Consider the following 21,615-nt stretch of genomic DNA (forward strand, 5'->3'; position numbering starts at 1 on the left):
CCTTCCTGACTTCCAGAGCCTGCCTTCCTCCAGACTCAAATGTTTGACTAAGGTTATTAAATCAATTTTAAAACTGCTGTGGTTAAATTAGTACGACCCCTTTTACCAGATATTTTGAAACCTGCAAGTCCTTCAGCTCCATTCCCATCCCTTATCTGTGGGTAATCTCACTTGTAAACATGAATTCAGCTACCATCTTTCCAACGATGACTCACAGAACCTCTCTCTAATCCACAACAATCTCCTTCTGTCCTTCCTGAAACCTCAGCCTGTCCCTCAGACAATACTTTGTTCATGCCTACTTGCCAGTCAGGCTGAAAAAAGGGCTTTCACTGCTCTTTTCTCTCCTCCACCTGCTCTCTCTCTATTTTTCAGCAATCAAGCCTCTCATGAAGGAAGGCCTGCGGCCTTCAGCAATAATATAAATCACTCTTTAGGTGTTCGTACCCACACTCTCTGGCTTCAGATATTCTACATCGCCCTGCTGCTTTTCCATTACATCAATGTACTTGTCTTTGTTTCCAAATTCTTTCACGGCTTCATCTTACTCAGTGCTGAGATCATTTCCCTCCTCACATCAGCTGGTGATACTGGGATGCATTGTCACTTGTTAAACTTTCAAACCAGTGCTTTCCACTGCTTTTTAGGTTATTCCCTCACATTGAGAATCTTCCTAGAAATAAGAAAGAGGGACTTTTTTTTTGTTGTTGTTGTTTAATATTGTCCTATTCTGCAGTGTCTTAAAGATAGTCTTATGGATGATTGCTGTGCCTTAAAACCAGGAGACAACTGCCACAGTTAGTAGGCTAGGCCCACTCAGACTAGCGTCTGGTAGCAGCTGGGAAGAAATTGAAGCCCAAATTGGGAAAGTAAGAGAAAGTGGTGGCTGAATGGGGCAGACAAGAACACGGAGAGCCTTTGGGAAATCCTGGAGATGGTACATACACACGTGGTCCAAGTCATGGGGTGAAACTACACTGCAGTCAAAGGTCAGCAAGGCAGGGGCTCCAACCAAGACAAGACGATGACATGCCTGGATGGAGCAACATCACAAGGACCACTTGCAGACAGAAAGCGGGATCAACCAGATGACTGAAAACTAACATTAAACTGACAGAAGATGGGATTTGGGATTAGTGTGATGGATGCAGAAACAAGTGTAGGGGGACTAGTATTAAAAATAAACGGGGTCTGGAGCTGGACAGAGTTCACAACCCCATGGCTTTGGCTTCATAAGCACTTTAAGGTGATATAACCTTTATAACTACTGGAACAAGTGGTCCTGCACTCCCCACCCGAGGTTTCTCGTTTGTGCCCAAGCACAACCTCTTTATGCCAGCACAAGCACTCCTGCAGCTGGGACACGGACCAGCTCGGGGACCTGATGCAGGTTAAAGCCGATCATGACTAAAAACTATTAACCGTGATTAACACCGAGCAGTGAGCATTCAGCCTGACGCAGCGGGGAGCACACACTGGGCGGAGGGGGAGCGCTTTATTTCACAGCGGTGACAGCTCGCACCGAGTTCGCCGGGACCGCAATGGGAGAGCTCCCCCCGCGCCTGAGGAAATGGCACCGGGGAGCGGCCGGGCCGCTGCGGGCGGGTGGGGCCGGAGGAACCGGCATACCCCTGACGGGCGTCCGCGCCAGCCTATGAGAAGTGGCGAAGGGCGGGCCGGAGAGGCGATGGGCCAATGGCAGGCGCCTCCCCGCCCGCCCCGCCCCCGCCGCCCCGCGGGGTATAAAAGGGGCGGAGTGCGCGCTCGGCCCTCGCTTACACAGTATGGCCGGCGACATTAGCTAGCGCTCGCTCACCGCTCTGCTCTGTAACAGGGGAACGCACGGACTGCAAGGAACCGCACCGCATCGCCCGCGCCCCGCTCGGACTGTAACCCCCGCACGCACGCTCACGCCGCCGCCGCGCACTCCGGGTGGTTTAAAAAAAAAAAAATAATAATCCTTCATCTTTTTTTTTTTTTTTTAAATTAATATTAAAAAAATAGAAAAAAAAAAAAAAGAAAAAAAAAATCCCCCCCGGAGGTGAAACCCGCGGCGGGGCGGCCGTTAATTTCTGTGGTTGTTGGTTGCCGAGTTGTCTCACCATGAAGGAGAACGGTGCACACTTCTTCGAAGGGACCGAGAAGCTGCTGGAGGTGTGGTTCGCCCGGCAGCAGCCCGCGCCGCAGGAGCCGCACCAGAGCAAGGGGTCCGGCGACCTCCGCACCATCCCCAGGTCCGGTAACGGCCGCCGGGAGCGCGCGCGGGGGGGGGCGGGGGGGGAACCGTTGACCGTTGGTCGCAACGGCCGCGCTCGCGCCCTCAGGGCTGCGGAGCTGGCTCTCCGCGCCCCCCCCCCATTTTCCAGTCAGTGACAGCGGGGGTCACCTTGGGCAGCCCCCCGGGGTTCTCCTCCTTCCTCCTCCTCCGAGGAAGGGCAGGAGGCCGCCATTCCGCGGCGCCACCGCGTGCGGCCCGGTGCGGTCCCTGCTGGCAACATGTGGCGCCGCCCGGTCCCCGTCCTCCCCCTCTCCACACCCCGAGGAGCCCCCACAGAGCCCCCCCAAAACCGGCGGTACCGGGAGGGGGGAACCCCACCCCTGTGGCCGGCACTGGGGGGGGGGGGGGGTTGGGGATCGCCCCCTCCTCCCCCCGGAGTGCGGCTGGAGCGGCGATTTACACGTGAGTTTCTTGGCGCTGCTCCCAGACCGCGCCGCCTGGCTTTTTTTTTTTGCCTTTTTTTTTCTCCTTTCCCTTCTTCCCCCCCCCATTGACAAGTTGAAGCCAATGAGAGCTGGGCGCCGCCGAGGGGTGGGCCCCCGCCTTGTCACCCAATGGGCATCTGAAGAATGTGCTGGCGCTTCTTTCGCTACCACCCAGCGAGGCAGGAAGAAAGGCCCGCGGCCCGCACGGCCCCGGCTGCACACGTGTTCCCCAGGCGGGCCCGAGGGCAGCCCCCGGCCCTGCTCCCACAGCCCTGCTTCCCCGGCCCTGCTCACATTAGGCAGATGGGACCAGTTGGAAGGCTGCGCTCCTGTCAGTGGTTCATTACCAGGCTGGCGCCTGGAGGATCTGGTGTCCTCGGCGTGTCCAGATTTGCACGTGTATACGGCTCTGATCCGGTGGTCTTTGGTCAGGGAGCTTGGAGGAGATGTTGTGATGCATTGAATGTATGTATTGCCATAGTCGTTTCTCCATTCAGAGGTACATACTTAGGAAAAGGCAAATTCCACATGCTTTGTCTTGGCATTTCTCAGCATCTTTCCTGTGTAAATGTACTGGTAGAGTTAGCTATCCAAAGATCTGAATCACCAGTGAGCAGATAACTGCCTTTCCTGAAATAATGAGTGTCTACCTTGTGCATGTCTATCACTAGCTCACGGGTAGAAGCTTAATTTCTGCCACGACAAAAGCAGTGCATGATACGTGTTTAGCTGTGACCTGTTGCGGTGTGGTATTCTCGTGTAACTCTGACTTGCAAAGCTGTTCAGACCTCTTTGACTTAACATTTGTAACATGGCAGTGATGAGATAGGTGGTTACACAGTTCTTTGCTACATAGTGGTACTGCAGATACTATAAGGTTAGAATTTGTATAGTTAATGTCCATGCAATCCTGGAAGAGCAAATTCTTGCTGAAACGGGTGCTGCTGATCTGAAATATTACGTAGGCACTTCAGGGTTCCTGTCGCGTTTAATATCTGTAAACGTGAAAGATTCCAAGGCTTGACTTCGCATTCATGTGCTGGTATTGGAATATGCACATCTTCTAGTTTAGGGATGGCATTCTGCAAATGCTTTCCTCATTGACGCATTCGTACTTTCTGGGCTGTTTGTGTTCTGAGGCTCGCATTAAACCAGCAAACTGAATTTTTAAAATTGCTTAATACGATTTAATGGAATTGTAAGGCAGGTACTTCAACAATTCCTTTACGAGGCTTAGATATGGCTGTAAAGTTTTAATAGGGCAGATACAAACTGTTAACTGTTGAACACGTGGCCTTTAACACAGTTTCAGAGCTGGGAGCCAGCTTTGAAGGTGTTTGCGTTAATTGGGTCTTAATACAAGATGTTGATTGAAGCCGTCTATCTTTTGGGTAGGGGGTGTGACATGTTTGAAAACTGCTGTTAACCTGTGTTCAGGGGTAACAGTGATAGTGTGTTGCTAGCATAAAAGGGAGTTTCATAAACATCCTCTTGTAGAAAAATGTTAAAAGGAAATTATTTTCACTACAGCTAATAGATGCAAATGAGAAAATTCTGAATACAGTATACCCCACTATGCTAATTCTATAAAGGCAATTGAATAAGCTAGTTTGTTGAACAGAACTTGAAATCAAAGCTGAAACTGAGAACAATAGCTAAATTAGAGTCAAGTTGCAAACCAGTTGAGCTTGCCTTTTGTACGGTAATACCTGCTTAGTAGTGAAATGCTAGCCATTCATCTACTGAATGACTAAGCTGGTGTTCAAAGCCAAAAATTTCCATGTTGTGTGTGCTTGTTAGAGATCAGATAGTTTGAAGTCTTTGCTGGATATTACCAGCTATTAAGGAAAAAAGTTCAAGCACTGGTTAACTAAGAAATTCTTCACAACTTTCTCCTGTGAGCAGGCATGTGTTCAGAAGAATAGTTTGGATAGAGGTGTTTCAGAAATTGACCTGTAATTTACTGTTTTAGTACATTCAGTAAAAACCCCAGCTAAAAACTCAAAATGAATTATGAGCTTGGCTTTGTTGGGATTTGGGGGCTTTTGGTTCGTTTGCTGATCGGTTCTGCAAAAATGTCTTGTGGTTGAAATAATGGACAGCATCTGAAGATGCCTACCCCACTCATACCAAGAAGTGGAATGAAGTTAACGTTTTTGTGGTTTCAGAATCATTTGCTTTAACTTAGTGCATGTTCTCACTATGCTATGTAAAGCATGCTTGTTAAAAATAGTCTTCAACTAAGGATGAGAATGAGGGCTTGCTGGAAACATGACTAACACGCTGTGAGTGGAGTTCCGTGATGATTGAGTAGCGCCTTCACTCTCCCCAGAGTAAAGAAAGCGGTTTATGCCTTCAGATGATTGAGCAGCTCTGCATTTTCTCATCTCAAGGCCTATGATCTTAATTGTACAGGCATTTGAAGCCATAGGTTAATGATTCCAGTATTTGGGAGTCCATGCCTCAAGCATTCAAATCTGAAAGATACTCTGAAATAATTTATGGACCTTTCATTTGTTTCTTTGCACACGTATTATGTGGCCACATGATAAGAAACTGGAAAAAGAACAATGCAGGAATGAGCAATAGGGAGTGACACTGATACCGTGAGGTTCTCAGCCTGTGCCAGATGAGAACTGCTAAGCGACCGTACAGTCAAGTATCTGAACCAAATTTGTACAACACCCTGCAGCCTGAGTCAGCTCACTGCTGTTGTGCCATAGTACCTCCCTCTTCCCCCAGCCCTGCAGACCATAGCGGGGCTCTCTGCGTGTTTCTCCACGCAGTGGGGCACCAGGAGGCTGTGAGTCTGTCCTGCTGTGCTCGTGCTCTGCCAAGCTTCTCAACGGTGCAGAACTGGGTGGCACCTGCGGAGGGCAGTGCGGGGAGGTGATGAGAGCTCTGTCACGGTTCTTTCTGAGCTCTCTTGCGTGCAGTTGAAAGATAATGCGGAGAACTTTATCAAAGAATTCAGTCTTCCCCTCATCAAACTGATATTCTTAGAAACTAGATTTTTGCAGACAAGTTCAAAATTACAGATAAAATAGGTTTGCCTGTAACTCTCAAATGATAGAAACGAGCCCCTTTACACTCAGTACTACTACTAATTGTGATACTGCTTGCAGAAAGTTAGGACTTGCATCAAGGCTTTTTGATGTTTTCCTACCTTACCACTGAAACTTCAGAAGGACTTGGTTAGTCACTTCCTGTCAAAGATCTGGTCCCCTAGTGACACTTCATAGAGTATCCTGTTAAGACGTGTAGCCACTCATATGTTAAAATGGCTTTCCTAATGGCTGTTTTCTCAGCCAGGAGAGCAGGAAGATTTGAGGCAGGCACTTGTTGTCTTACAGCATGTTCCTTCTGGAGAAGGTTAGACTCACACTTGCCCTAAAAGTTGCCTGTAAGACTTCAGTTGAAGTTCTGAGGTGCCTACCTGGGGCTTATGTGTCCTGAAACATCTTGTGTGTCAGGTGAGTTTTCTACTTTGATAGAACAGGACTGCCCCTCAGATATCTGTGGATGTAATGGATGGAGTCCTATGATAGTAAAGGACCTGTGAGAGTAGCAATTTGCAGCCTTTAAAACAATAGGATTCTCTTCAGTAGTTGGCTCAGGATCTTGTAGGCAAAAAGTACATGGTGGGGAGTGCTGTTCGGAATTGCTAGTGCTGTGGATGTCATTTGCCATTCAGGTGCTTGCCTTTAATTTGAGGTCATGTGCGTGCCCCTGGAGAGTTTCTTAGGCTTAAGATAAGGGAGATGCAGAAGGTCTTTCTGTGCATCTGTGTGCAGAGCATATAGAGGGTGTGTAGGTTTTGTGCACTCCACAGATACTGCAGCTGTACAATTATCGAGTTGCAAGTGCCTTGTGTCTAAACTCAGGGTGGATACATGATTCAAGGTAATCTATATTCAACAACAATTTATAAACTAAATTACAATTCCAATAGGAGATAGCTCACATAATTCACACCTGTCAGTTTGCAGGGAAAAAAATCAGCTGCTAAGAGATGTTTTAAAAAGTTTGATTTGAGTAGTTGGCCTGTACTGCTTCTGCCTGTTTTGGAATTCTCATCAGTAATATTGCAGCTCTGGCACTGGTCTTGAGTCAGCTTCTGTGCTCCTCACCTATAGCTCCTGTGCACAGGTGGGTTAGACAAGGCATTACACTTCTGACTATTCTGGATCTTGAAACTGGCAGGAATTTGCTTCCCAAACTGTAGCCTGTTAATGAGGTAGCTAATGCATCTGTTGGCTCCCAAAAATTCTCAGGAAACAGGTGAGGGAATGAAAGGTGTTCCTCCAGCTCAGTGCTTGACTCCAAACAGGGTCTGAACAGTAAAGTACAAGGTAAAAATTGGTGGTTGTTTGCTTACTACAGACTATTGAGTTGTCTTACTTTAATTGGAAGTTTTGTAGACATTTTCCTTAGAATTCCTGCCTTGCTGCAGAACAGTTTTTTTTTCCCGGTGCTATCTGGGTTGCACTAGCAGGTTGTACCTAGGTACTCTTACTGGACTGGGGCGGGGGGTATGTTTGTGGAGGCTGTTGACTGTTTAGAAGAGCAAGTGCTTGAGATGGTTCTAGATCAGTTAAATTGCTGGTACCCCCTTCCTAGTTGGCCTGAAATGCTGTGAGCAAACATGATGGTTTAGAGCTTTACTGAGATGGACCACTGACTGTTCATTTCATTGCATACTAAAGCATATACCTCCTAAAACTAAAAATACCTCTGAGTTCTGGTAGGATTTCCTTGCTGCCATGCCTGGGTGGCAGATCGAAAGGAAGTTATTTGCATTCTGGCAATGAGTCCACTGATAAGACACTAAGCTTTGCAACACAGGTGTAGGAGTAGATTGCTAAACCTGATTTTTTTTTCCTTTTTAGTATATTTTGCTGTTCAAGTATAGAACAAGTAGCTGGTTATCATTTAAGCACAGACAGTTGTTCACACTTGAGCACATGTATTCTGGTTTCATTTCGTATTCTCTGGGCAGGTGTGACCGTTTAAGAAGTACACTGCTTGCCTACTGGAGAAACTTTGGAATTTCAGTGGGTGTCAGTTATTTTATGTTTGAGAAAGAGGACTTCATAGCTTTGGAGGGGGTAATAAGTTCCCGTGACTGAGTAGTGCTTTGTCAGTTTGGAGTTCCAGTGGATGCAGGTCTGCTACAGAAGTCACTTAGCTGCCAATGATACTCAGGCATCATGTTCTAATATATTTAGCCCAGTTATAGGGAAGCAGGCTCCAAACTAAGTGTCCAGGGTTGTCCCAGTGATGTCTGGCTACAGAAAATGTAGGAAATAGTAATGCAATCCTCAGTTCCCTTGAAGGGGGAATTTTGAGGAGCAGAAACCTGTGACGGCATCTTATTGAAAAGGAGTCTTGCTTCTTTTTCAGTTGGAAGTTTTGCTTCACAGTTAAAAGTTAATTATGAAATAGGATGTAATGTTCTTAGGTCTTTCACAGTTAATAACTTTGAGGTTCTTCTGCTTGACAAAATAAAATGGGATTAATTATAATACATATACTGGTAATATTGAAATGCTGTTTTAAGGTGGTATATGTCTCCAACCTGAAATACTTAAGTAATTCTACAGATTAACCAGAAGGAAGAAATGCAAGAGTTAGAATTTTAGTAAACTCTAAGTGGTACAAAGCAGTCCCAGATGTTTTTTAGCTCTGCTTTAAACAATGGAAAATGTCAAATACTAAGGTCATCTTGTTTAAATAGATTATATTGAGATCAAATACAGCATGTTAGTGGCCTTGTAGTTTTTTTCCTGTGCTTAACTTCAAAATGCATATAGATACAGGCCAGTATCTCCACAAAACTCTGCAATGTGGCCAAGTCTCATCCTGGCTGCAGCAACCCGGTATTTTATGTATGTTTCTGGATGAAGCTTGGTATCTTGTGTATTTCTCAATATGAAGGCTTTTTCTTTCTCAGTGCAACCCTTATCAGATCAAATCGCGAACTTCATTCCCATAAATTTATGCACGAACACATAGCATATGCTTAGCTATGGCTTCTGTACTTGGAGTAGTGAAGAGTTGAGCAAAGCTTTAATATTCAAACATCTTGTGCAACTGTGGTTTTCGGCAATAGAACCTAAATATCAATTACAGTACTAACAAACATAAAGTGGACATGCTATGCCTTGGACTTAACATGCAATATTGCAGTGTTAGCAGTATGCTGTACTGATCCCATCACTGTTAGGCTTCTTGAACACCAGAATTTTTACGTCTTCCACTAATATGATTGAAACTTGGGTAAGCCATTTTCCTGAAATGTCCAGTGCTGCAGTACACTGCTAGTTAGAAAATTTGTTTGCCTACGTAATGCTAGGGCTTTGACTGACCAGATGTAAGAAGCCTGTGAAGGCAGAGACTTAAGCTTTTGCAGTGCCTGAGATAGTTACATATCATTAATGCTCAGACTAGTACAAAATCAGATCTGTGGTAGTGTACCTGTAGGTTCACTGCAGCTCAGCATCAGGCAGTGTGAGGGAGCTATGCCTCAGCTTTCCCAAATGCTGTGTTAGATGCCGAGTGTTTCTTTAGTGGCAGATAGAATATCAACAGGAGTGCTGCTGAAATGTTTTGAATGATTATTCCATGATAACAAATACAGCTAGCACATCACCTAGTTCAGTTTACAAGAAGATAATAGGATGTTACAGGAAAGATACTAAAGCTAGCAAATGCATGCAGGTATGCTGTAGCTTCCAGAGAGAACCAAATCCTAAAGTCCTCTTCTCACCAAAATTCCCTGGTTGTCTAGGAATTTTTTTTCAAGTTTAATATCAACTATTTCAGTCTTTGCATTTGCCAGGTTGCTCAAAGATGAGCAGACTGTTGTATTTTCTTATACACTTGAGTATCAGAAATGGGCACAGCCCATAGCAAGAGCATAGGATCTAATGAATGTGTGAGTGCATTAAAAACAAGCTGGCTAATTTGATCTGCAGATCTGAGTGGGCTGTACTTTCATGTCTCTCTAGCTGCTGAAAAGTGTTTCATCAAGGTTCACTAAATAGAATGGTAGGGAGAAATTCACTCTGAATATCTGGATGGCTAAAAATCAGAGTTTATGAACTGGATCAGATGTGCACTTAATCACAAGGGATTTTAAGGTGCAGAGAATTCTTTTAAACTCATATGTAATAGCTTCACTTTTATCTGAAAGGAGGCTATAGAGAGTCTGTAAGTTAAGTATGTTCTGGTTGACTTGTATAACAGTTTAGTCTAATACAGACTTGAGAAGAGAAAAAATTCTCAAGTGTTAGTAGCAAAGGTACAGAGTTCAGTTGTAGGAAGCATTCTCAAGTGAGGGAGAAATGAGAGGCATTTTTGTTGGGGTGTTTATAAAAGCAAAGTGCATCTGGATTACAACTGAGATAGCATCTAATAGTTCAACTTTGCCTTGAGGTTTCACTTCAGTAAATAGGCTTGTTTTCTATGGGGAGGGATTGGTAGCTGCTGGAGGAATCCTGCTGAAAGATCTAACAGTGAGTGCTTTGTCCTGAAGTACAGCTACGGAGCTTTCGCAGTGCCAAAGGGTGAGAAGGTCTGACTCCTGAGGAAGGATTAGGCTGACAGTTATGTGAGCAGCTTGGGCCAACCTAGGAGCTTGCCTGGTGATCAGAAAACATTTTCTTCCAGTCTCCCAGCTGTGAGGAGGCATCTACCTTCTGGCTGCTGGTAGAAGGGTCTTCAGTTCTCAGTTGGTTCAGCTCTGTAACCTGGTGGGTAGCTTAGCTTTATGCTGGGTTAGTCAGTTCCTTGGCTCGTGACAGGTCTGAGCACAAGAGCCAGCACAAACCCACAGATGGGATAGGCTGTGGGAGGGGAGAGACAGGAGAAGTGGGAAGCTGACAGACAGTCCTGTAATTTTCTGACTTCAGGAAGGTGTATCTGTTCCTGCCTGTTCTGTACCAAACTTTACTTCTATATTGGACTCTACTAATCTATGTAGACAAGGCTGAAATGACATGCGTGGCTCTTGCAAGTCTGTCACTTCTCATGAGTGCTTGGGAGTTTTCTCTCTCAATTTGAGCCTTTTGATTTTCAGTTTCTTAGTAGAATTCCTTGTAGACTGAATGATGACAGTAAGTAATTGAAATGTTAAACACTATCGTAGTGAAATCTAGCAGTGTAGATTCAATGTCTTCTAGAGGTAGCAGGAATTCTATAATCCAGATTGATCAAAGAGGAGTTTGGGTCACTGAGATGTACTGGTTCTTAGGGCTGATTTTCAATTAAATTGTGCAGTTGAAGCTGTACAAATAGAACCTATTAATGTTAACATGTTGTATTGCATTAATAGCCACCAATGGCTACTGAAATGGAAAGTATGTGGATATTCAATTTAAAGCATACATTGCTATAATAGTGAATTTCATTTTCCTATGCATAGAATGTAGGACATGAGATTTATCCTGACTTGTCTTGTTAGAAGCTTGGCATTGGTGTTTAACAGTTGCACTCATGCAGCAGAATTGGATATTGCTGTATTGTGATACGTGCAGTTCCTATGTGAAGTCTTGAGTTGCTAAATCTGAGAGCGTGAAAGGCGTGGATGAGAGCTATAATCCTGTTTGAGCTATGCTTTTTTTTAAACCAGGGTTCCAAAAAGCTTCAGTTTAACCTGTTTGGGCTCTTCTGTAATTTCTTTACAGGATTGAGTGGGACAAACTTCTGGAGAATGTGCATTGTTTGATCATAAGTGTGACAAAAACTGACAAGCAGGAAGCTTATGTACTCAGGTAAGCCAGTGGTGGCGGCTTATAGATTCCCAGAGGTAAAACACCTAAAGCTGTTGTATGGGATATGTTTGGCTAAGAATCCAGTCTTGGGTTGAGATCCTGCTGTTAACAGCTACAGCTTGCAAGGGCCTCCTAATCATAGTGCTGTCATGCTTCTGTTCTGTAGCAGAAATGTTTTCATAGTAATTAGTGTTTGTACTTTTACTTTCCTTAACAGGATTAAAGACAGGTATTTCTGCACCTGATCATTGATTTTTTTTGTCCTGGGATAAATAATTCTTCCCCAGTTAAGCGTCTAAGTTACAGAATTACTTCAGCAGAACAGTACATATAAGTATTACTCTTAGATCAGCAAAAACTATCAATAAATTGGCTTTAAGGCCAGATAATGCAATCAATGGAACAACTACTACAGCTGAGGTAAGGACATCTGTAAAAAAAAAATGTAGCTTTCCTGAAATCTTGGAATTCTGATCTTGTGCAGCAGTTGGTCGTAAGGATACTACTTTTGCCATGTGTTTTTCATCTTGCAAAATATTTTCATGCTTTTTCTGCATGAACTTTACAGACATTGACGTTCTCTGCTTTACTTCAGATTACAAAAACTGAAGCTTTTGTACTCTGAAAGACTGCCTGGAGGGCAAGGTTGGGTTAACAGCAAGCCAGTCAAAAATTGTGCTGAAGTTTTGTTTCTGCAAGCTTCATACTTAAAATTCTAAAGGGGAAAAAAAAAAGTAACAACTAACTTGGATAAAATATAACCTTTACTTTGCAATCTTAAACAGCATTCCAAACGAAGTTAAAGCTATTTCATCTAGACTTTTCCTACTGTCTGGTTACTTGGTGAGAAAATACTTGCTGTACACTTCAGCATACTGGATATAGCATCAGTGATTATCTCCAATTCAGTGGGCCTGTAGATTTCTGTAAGTCACAACCATATGTAAACTTTATCTTATGCGTAAGGCATATGATGGAGCTGTGGTTATACTCTGTGATTTCCTCTTCCAGTGGACAGGTGCTGATTTACCACTCTCTAGTAGTTAGTTTTTTCTTAGAAGATGCAGCCAGACATACTAAGTTCTGATCAGGACTTTGCCTTCTCTGAGTTGACCTTCTCAAAGGCCTTATTTCAGCTGAGAAAGTCAGCTTTCAGGTCTGACCCTGTTCTGCAGCTGGGTTAAGAATTTCATGCTTACTGTGTACCCACTTCACAGCACCTGTGTGTTTCTTGGGTAGATTGAATACAGATTTTTCTGCAGTGTGGTAACTGTGATAATGCAGCTAGAGCAGGTAGTTTTAGGGAATCATAATAGATCTCATGCTTGTGAAAATTAATAAATTTGATCCATTTCCCATTGTGTTTATGCATTATATGCTGAATGTTCACTTGCAGTAGTGCATTTGGTTGGGATGAGAACCAAGATCTAACCATTCTCTCCTGGTTTGTTTTAATAGAGCGCCTAACACATTCTTCTTGCATCTTTTATAGTGAGAGTAGCATGTTTGTCTCCAAGAGACGTTTCATTTTGAAGACGTGTGGTACCACCCTCTTACTGCAAGCACTGGTTCCCCTGTTGGAGCTTGCTAGGGAGTACAGTGGGTTTGACTCAATTCAGGTGAGGTCCTAAAAATGCATCTCCCTTGGAATGTACAAAATGCTTTTTATTATTTCGTATTCACTTAAATATTCTGAAACTTTTGCCATTTGTGTATGGTTCCTGTAACAGGCTGTATATGATTGACTGCTCTGCTAGGGGATTTATCTATTTGCCTATTAAAGGATGGTACATTATGAATGCTGCTGTGTTGAGTTAACGTTACTTGAGCATGCAAGACTTGATTGATTTTAGCACTGACAAACATGGACATGGATTTCTTCTTGTGGAAAACAAATTTGGAAGTAAGCTGTCTCTTGTAGCTTACTAATCAAACTAGGAATAACCGTGTATCTCTGAAATGGAAGTCTTAAATACAGGTAGCAGCATTTTTGACAATGAAAACATGTCCTGTGAAAGCGTATGTTAAATTCTCTAAATTGTTTTTAGATTTCTAGGTGGACAGATATACTTAGTATCTAAAATGCATCTTTACTTTTTCAGAGCTTCTTTTATTCACGTAAGAATTTCATGAAGCCTTCCCACCAGGAGTACCCACATAGGAATTTCCAGGAAGAAGTCGAATTTCTTAACGAAATTTTCCCAAGTAAGTTTATAAAACTTAAGCAAAGTCGCATAGCTTGTGTAAAGTGTTGATATGAAGGGAGAAGCAGTACAATACAGAGACTTGTGAGGCCATTGATTTAGCAGACCTTGCACGAGGTTCAACTGCACAAAAATAAAAAGCTATACATAACTCTTTGATGCTCACTTGCCAAGATTGAACTTTAAATCATACTAAGCTTGACATCTAGCACCTTACTTTAACAGAGATTATATTCAGGCTTCTAAAGGGAGTATAGTGAATAAGCCTGCAGAATTCAGCTCATGTTGACCCTAAAAGCCTCATCACAAAGACAGGGTAGTAATGTAAGGTAACCAATGCACTGAAGAAAAAAGTAAGCTTTGCTCTAAAGAATCACTGCACTAAAGATGGAATTCGAACATTTAATAAAATCTAAAGCCTACAAGAGTAATCTTAAATATTAACTATTGGCAGAAAAGTTTTTTTGAGGAAATGTGGAAACTAGTACTTCAAAACTGAGTGTTTTAAAAGCAGAAACCCTAGCAGTCTTGAGCATCTATCTGTGTGTAGCTAAAGCTATAGTATGAATTTCCTGCTAGTAGGCTCTGAACTGGGGGTGCTCAGGCAACCTGAGGGAGCCTGTTTTTCTGGCTGTTGGCTTTATGCTCCCGAAGTTAAATGTCTGCTTATTTGATACAAGTGCTAGCTGTATCAGTGAACCTCTTAGTGTCCTGTGAAAGACTTTAAACTTCCTTTAGATATGAAATGAGGCAAATCTCTTACCTAAGGGATCAGCTGTGGTATGTTAACTGGAGCCTTCTTGTCTTTACTAGATGGAGCAGCTTATTGCATGGGACGTATGAATTCTGATTGCTGGTATGTATGACAAGACTGAAATCTTTGGGGGCTTAGAGTAAACTTGGTGCTGTTAATATCTATTACACAAGTGCTTTATATCATACATAGGTACCTGTACACCCTGGATTTCCCAGAGAGTCGGATATCCAATCAGCCTGATCAGACACTGGAAATTCTGATGAGTGAGCTTGACCCAGTTGTTATGGACCAGTTCTACATGAAAGATGGTGTTACTGCAAATGATGTCACTCGTGTATGTTTGCTTGAAAACTAAATACTTTGGGGGTGGTGAATACTAGGTAACAGAATGCTTTTCTTGCATTTAATATAAGCTTTCTTTTATGGTAGGAAAGGTCTTATAGAAAATGTCAGGTTAACATTTTGGGGTTTCTCTGTAATTTTTCCAATGTCCTTGCTTTAATATATTGAAAGAAGCAATTTGCAGTGCTTTGAGTGATCGGAAGCTTACTCCTCTGGAAAATAAAGGAACAGGCATAAAGGCACAATTGAGTAGCTTCCACTGAAGGATGGAGATGTCATTATCTTCAGTCTAAATCTTACTTTGTCAGTCTAGCTGTCAAGATTAAATCATGGAGCTGCTTGTATGGTTTAGGATGTAGTATGAGGAGGGTTAAGGCTTAAGCATAACTTGATGGTTTTGCCTCCTTTCCTCTGATTTTTTTATAAACAGTCAAGTCCTGTTACATGCATGACTTTCACTGATAGGTACGTTGACTTCATCTGTTTTTTCCCCTCTTAAGCTTTGATTCTTATTACTGTATTTGCTACAGAGATTTGGCTGTGGCTCAAGTACTGTGTGGGGAATCAAAGTGCTTGGGATTCCGCTGTATTCAGAGTATAAGGAAGGATGTCCGTATTCGAGTAAATGTAAACGGCCTTCATTTTGTGAATACTTGCTGATCAGGAGCTCCATTTCAGTTGCACAAGCAGTTCTGCGCTATAATTCTAGGCTGCTCCCTCTTGGAGCTATGCAGCTTGGTTCTGTATGTGTCAAAATATCTGATAATTTGCATGCAGCTCAGCACGTAACAGATAAGTGACAGGATGCAAAGCAAGTTTATCTACAGTGGTACAAATTATCAGACAGACTTCATTGTTGTTGGAAGAATTCTGGTGTCATAGCTTCTAAATTGGTATTCATTCTGTTTGAGTTAAACAGAAAACAAGCCTAAGGATATGTGATGAATTGAGTGGTGTAATTTTAACTTCTCTTTCAGATGAGTGGAATTCGTGACCTGATACCAGGTTCTGTTATTGATGCTACAATGTTCAATCCTTGTGGGTATTCAATGAATGGGATGAAATCGGATGTAAGTTTTTTTAATCTAATGAGGAGTTACATTAAGTTTTAATTATTTGGTGGTGATAACTTGCTTTTTTTTTCTTCAGGGAACTTACTGGACTATTCACATCACTCCAGAACCAGAGTTTTCTTATGTTAGTTTTGAAACAAACATAAGTCAGACTTCTTATGATGACCTGATCAGAAAAGTTGTGGAGGTTTTCAAGCCAGGAAAATTTGTGACAACCCTCTTTGTTAATCAGGTGAGTACCCTTGCAGTAGCATGTTAGCTCCTGAAATGAGTATAGAAATGTGAAGTGCTAGAGGTGTTTTTACCAGGGTACTAGTAGTCTTCAATTTGCCACTATGCTTGGACACTAATTTGTTTGGAAAATAAAAGTATCTTCAGTACTGCTCTGGCATGCTCTAAATCCAATCTCCAGAAAACTAAAGAAATTTTAAGATAAGGCAGTCCAAATTTAGTATTCCAGTGATATCCTGTAAAGTCTTGTGTAGGTGTAACTTGCACTTTTCTGAATTGGCCACTTTAGTCAGTTGTAGAAGTGCTGCTACCAATGGTAGTGCTGCCAGCTAATGATTCACAGACAAGCAGTACCCTATGTAAGGAGCAAAACCACTGCTTGGGTTTGAAACTTCCAGCAGCATTGACATGCAACAGTTGGAAGCATGTTATGTGTCACAAGAACCACACATTAAATACATACTGTGGTAGTCTTAATGCTAGATTAAAATGAAGTAAATGTCACTTTTTGTTTTCTAGAGCTCTAAATGTCGTACAGTATTTTCTTCTGCCCAGAAGATTGAAGGGTTTAAACGTCTTGATCACCAGATTGCTCAATTCAGTGATTACAACTTTGTTTTTACCAGTTTTACGAAGAATCGCCAGCAACAGCACAGTTGATTAAGAATGAAGAAAAAGCGCAAAAAGAGATCCCATAGAGAAGGTGGTGGTTGCTTTCTAGTTAATGATTCAGGGGGCCATGCTTTCCACTCCCACCACCTTGTAGTTGTGGAAAGCCCTAGGTGTAATCATAGTATAACCATTTTGAATTGTATGCATTATTATATCAAGGAGTTAGATATCTTGCATGAATGCTCTCTTCTGTGTTTAGGTACTCTATGCCACTCTTGCTGTGAAATTGAAGTGCATGTAGAAAAATCTTACTGTATGAAACTTAACAACACTTGTAAAAATGATTCAGGTAGAATTACACACAGTATAGTTTTTCTCCAGGTATCGCCAAAAATTCCCCACAGACAAGGCTTTCGTCCTCATTAGACTTCAGCCTCAACCTACTCACTGGGACAGTTCTTTGTTAAATTGTCACTGTTTTTGCATCTATGTTGTGACTTCAGTCTAAAACAATTTTTGACAAACTTGTATGATTTGTAATGAAACTGATTCCTAATACTTTCATGTTCGGAGAAAGTTCTTAAAAACAGTTACAAATGGTTTTGCTACTACAGGTGGTGGTTGATTTATTTTTAAATCAGACTGACTTTTCATGCTCTAATCAAGCTTACAGGAATCTGTTCAGCTGTACTGTAACACTGGGCTAATGCATTGGTCTTTCACTTTTTAGAAACTTGGGTACAGGTACTAATGCAGGTTAAACTTCATCTTAGCTTAATGCTGATATTTATCTGTCCACATCTCCAAGCTGTCACATCGCTGCACAATGGCAGAATTTGAAGAAGGTCAAAGACTTTCATGGGGGAGAGCTGAGTCAGGATCTAAGTGCTTTGGCATAGTTGTGTGACAGCTTTGCAAAGTGCAAGTTCACATTGGCACCAGACATTTTTCTTTCCTAATCACCAGTTGTGACTGACTAAGAAGCTGGTGCTCTTGAGTGCTGGCAGGTAGATCTAGCAAAGGAGTGGAATTTGCTGGGCTGGTGTATTGATTGGTTTGGATTTTCTTGGTAAAACTTCTGACCTACCATTTCTGACTGTAAAGAGTGCTTCTAAACTGCTCCAGTGTCACTTCATTTTGTTGTTCCGAGCAAAGCTAATGCCTCTATCTTGTGACAGTCCTGTGACATTGTTGTGCATGTGACTTATGTTGTATTTGAGTGTTGTGACTTCATCTGTTTTTTCCTCCTAATTTCTAAGGTGGTTCCTCTTACTGTGACTTGAGGGCATTAAGTGAAGGCATAGAACAAGAACTGTCTGGCACACCTGGACAGAAGTGAAGTAGAATGCTATTCATAGACCATGAATAAGTGTGTAATTCAAAGTCACTTTAATGGGTATTGACTAAAATGCAGACTTTAAAAAAGCTGGCAGACTTTCAGCTATGCCGTTTGCGAATACTGGGATTTTAACAGCTGTGAGACCAGCACATTACCTACAAAATTGAGTGTTTTTTTCTCTTGTCCTTGCAATGTTTTGACTCTTTCTGGTTTGACGCAATGGTTTTTTGTTCCTTCCGTATTTATAAATGAAGCACTTTTTCAGTGCTTCTAAACTAAAGTCTGCTTGGTTAGAAATCAAGTGGTTGGAACACTTTGAATTTTTTATTTTAAGCATATTGTTGATGTTCTTTACCAATGTTGTCAATTACATGCTGTAAATGGCACTAATGCTTTTTGGTGTTAATATTGAGGACCAATATTTGAGTGGTTTTTGTTCTTAAATGTTGTCCCGACCGATCTGACATTTGGCTTGAGGTCCTTCAAGTAGACTGAAGATCCCTTTTCAAGTAATGCTGAAATACACATTTTATAAATAGAAGCATAAGCCTTGGCTATAAAAATGAAAGCTGTTGAATGGATTATTGAACTATCTAGGGTGATCAGGATGGGGGGAGTATGGTGTTTATAATTTCTGTGGTGTTAGACTTTGATCATTTAAAAATATCTGTACCACAACTTAATGCTTCAATAAAAGTTTGCTTAAATTGTTTGTAGTGATGATCCAGCAGTTTTGCCCCATGCACTCACATGCTTTTTGGTACCACTTGGTTTAATTCTGAAATAGGTTTATGTATTCCTTATCCTGAATTACTTGACTAAATTCACTTTGCCTTTGTAGGAGATGCATCTCAGCTGTTCATATTGGTAGTTCAGAGTGAGATGGCATGTCAGAGGAAGCCAAATGAAAATGTTAAGCTGCTCTTGAGGCTAAAAATGTCTAAATGAACACGCAGATTTGAGATCTGTCATAATCTAATCTGTATTTTTTCCTTGACATTAAATATTTAAAATACTCATCTGAATTAAGCCAATTCCTGCTTCTGCTGGTCTTATGTAACAAGCCTTGGCATGCGTTTATGGTACTTTAAAGCTTAGACTGACTTTGAGAGTTGAAGGTGAAGTTGGTCTCTTGAGATGAAGTAGGCATGTACCTAATCTGGAGAGTAAACTAGACTGGAAGCTAGTGGTTAGGATTCTCGTTGCTAATCAGGTGCAAGAAAGATTAGTGAAATTTCCACATTCCATGTGAACAGTCCTGTAGAAATAGCAGCATCAGGTTAACCCTACTTACAGTTAACCCTACTTATAGAGCTCTACCACTGTTGAAAATGCTTAATTAAGCCTCTTCAATTAAAAGAAGACATTCCAGGTTACAGCATTGAGATGCTGTCTAAATCAGAGTAGTCTCAGCTATGACAAATTAGCAGTAACTTAGCTCTGAAGAATGTTTTCCAGACTGATGTTTTCAAAACTAAAGGTCCATCTCCAGTAGTCAGTGTTTTTCTAGTTTGGCTCACTTTGCCTGAAGTTCCCAGATTTCCTGTGAAATTACTCATCTTCACATTTTTCATCTCCAGTTGGTTCTTCAAAAGCACTTTCACAGTAACCTTTCTGTCTGTAAATGGTGCTGGTGTCTGACAACAGAATACAGTATCTTTGCCATTCTACTTACCGCAGCAACACAGGTGAAACAGATAGACCAGTAGAAGAAACAACTGGTTGCAAGTTCATGTTTCTTCCACTGTTTTACAGGAAGGACCACTGCAAAGGGGTGGATGTCCTTGAGGTAGCAAACTGGACAACAGTTAAGCCAAGCTGTGTCTTTAACTCCTAGTGTAACTCTGATATACTGGGCAGAGTGGAAAATGTTGTAAGGACTCCCTGTAGATGACCCATTCTTAGATGAATTCCATCCAGTCTCATGGGTTTGTGCAGGTCTATTTTAACAGTCTAACTTAATGCCATCTGTCCTGTAGGGAGCGTATCTCTTTCCACAAACTCTACTACTAGGCACAAAGCTGTGTGGTATGAGAGGAGATGGTCTTGAGACTTAGTTTTTTTCTGGTGCTGTCACATGCTTGATTTAGCAGTTTAAAAACAACTTGGCATTTCTAGTTTCTTTTCTGCATGCCTAGGAACTTCCATATTTTTCTCCTCAGTAGCCTGTCTTTAATTCCATATCTTGTGAACTTTTTGCCTTCAAGCCCCATCCAACTTGATCTTAAGCACTTCCAGGGCTGCTCTCAATCCATTCTCCACCCAGCCTGTATTTGTGCTTGGGACTGCCCCAGGCCAGAGGCAGAACCTTGCATTTGGCCTTGTTGAACCTCATGAGGTTCATGTGGGCCCACCTCAAAAGCTTGTTAAGGACCCTCTAAAGGGCATCCCTTCCCTCTGGTGTATCAACTGCACCCTCTGTAAAGGTGCTGAGGGAGCACTCAAGTTCCTCAGATGAGAATGCTTATTCAAATAGTCATTAAAAGCCACATGGTTTTCAGTCCGAGGTCTCTACCTTAATGTTTTGGCCAAAAGATGGAATCTGCACTAGTGCTCGGATGTGAGTGCAGAACCCCTCTGAGAAGGGGTACCTGTCAGTCTAACTTCTGGGGTGGTGCAGGATTAGCTATTGGCGAAGAAATGTTGAATTGATTACTTCTGCTCAGGTTTCCCACCTGGGGTGATACAAACCTAATTTGCCTAGTGATAGTCCTACAAGCAATGCAATGTGCCTGAAAGGCACAAGGCTTGGAAATGATGCTGAGAATCTTTTCCAGAAGTGAAATGTTCTCTCAGGCTGTACAGCCAAAATTGTTAGAGGTGGAAAAAATTGCTTCCAAATCCATTATACATAACATGAAGCCTCCTGAAGTGTTAAAGCAGAGCCTGCAGCCAAAGCCTAGAAAGAACAGGACAGTTGAGCAATGACCTGCTAAGTTCTGTGCAACCACAGCAATGACAATTCAGTAGGAAAGTTAATGAGCAACTGAAGAACTGCTCTGACTCAGCTATAGGAAGCTAAGCAAACAGTGTTCTTGTGAAAGGAATGCAAAGAATCATCTGCATCTTCTTAAATACACTCAAGTAAAAAAACATCCAGATTTCAAATGGTTGCAGAGCTGCAGTGTGATTGTGCCTACAGACAAGCACTTCAAAGAGAAATCTGTCGTTAAAAAGCTAGTGAGACACATTTCTTGGAAATTTGTTCCATTTGACTTTCAATTACAAATTTAATTTCAGACTAAATTACTCCTCCTGCATTTCATGCTGTGAAATTATTCCTGCTGTCCTAGTCCAAGGGGCGTTTTGCATATTGAAGTTCAGGCAGGCACCTGCTTTTTGGGGGAAATTGGATTGGTGTAAACATTGCTTATAATATTTGCTGTTAGTACATTTCATGCCTGCAAGAAAGTACCACTGAAAACAGTAAGGTTTAGCCAAATTCTGAGTTAACAGTTCAGTTTTCTATTATTTCTTGTTACACACTGTACTTAATACCAGAGCTGTTGTTAAATTAAAAAAATAAAAGCAGGCCCTAGAGTTGCTTCTGCAGCTGCCTGAGAGCTGTATCTTGATAAAA

The 21,615-nt window shown here is 42.1% G+C and overlaps 1 protein-coding gene across 2 annotated transcripts; it reads left to right on the forward strand.

Annotated features, from left to right (window-relative positions):
• The first annotated feature begins 1,771 nt into the window (after positions 1 to 1,771).
• Positions 1,772 to 18,747, forward strand: AMD1 (adenosylmethionine decarboxylase 1). Of its 2 annotated transcripts, none has more exons than XM_035564779.2 (9): positions 1,772 to 2,234; positions 11,391 to 11,477; positions 12,970 to 13,096; positions 13,580 to 13,682; positions 14,495 to 14,537; positions 14,628 to 14,772; positions 15,758 to 15,850; positions 15,930 to 16,085; positions 16,604 to 18,747. In XM_035564779.2, the coding sequence occupies exons 1-9, from the start codon at positions 2,104 to 2,106 to the stop codon at positions 16,742 to 16,744; spliced, it is 1,026 nt and encodes a 341-aa protein (XP_035420672.1). In that variant the 5' UTR covers positions 1,772 to 2,103; the 3' UTR covers positions 16,745 to 18,747. The 2 variants fall into 2 exon arrangements, with proteins under 2 accessions (XP_035420672.1, XP_035420673.1); XM_035564780.2 differs by lacking the exon at positions 1,772 to 2,234 and adding an exon at positions 3,001 to 3,168.
• Positions 18,748 to 21,615: the final 2,868 nt, after the last annotated feature.

The sequence above is a fragment of the Cygnus atratus genome, chromosome 3, assembly GCF_013377495.2.
Source record: "Cygnus atratus isolate AKBS03 ecotype Queensland, Australia chromosome 3, CAtr_DNAZoo_HiC_assembly, whole genome shotgun sequence".
NCBI lineage: Eukaryota > Metazoa > Chordata > Aves > Anseriformes > Anatidae > Cygnus > Cygnus atratus.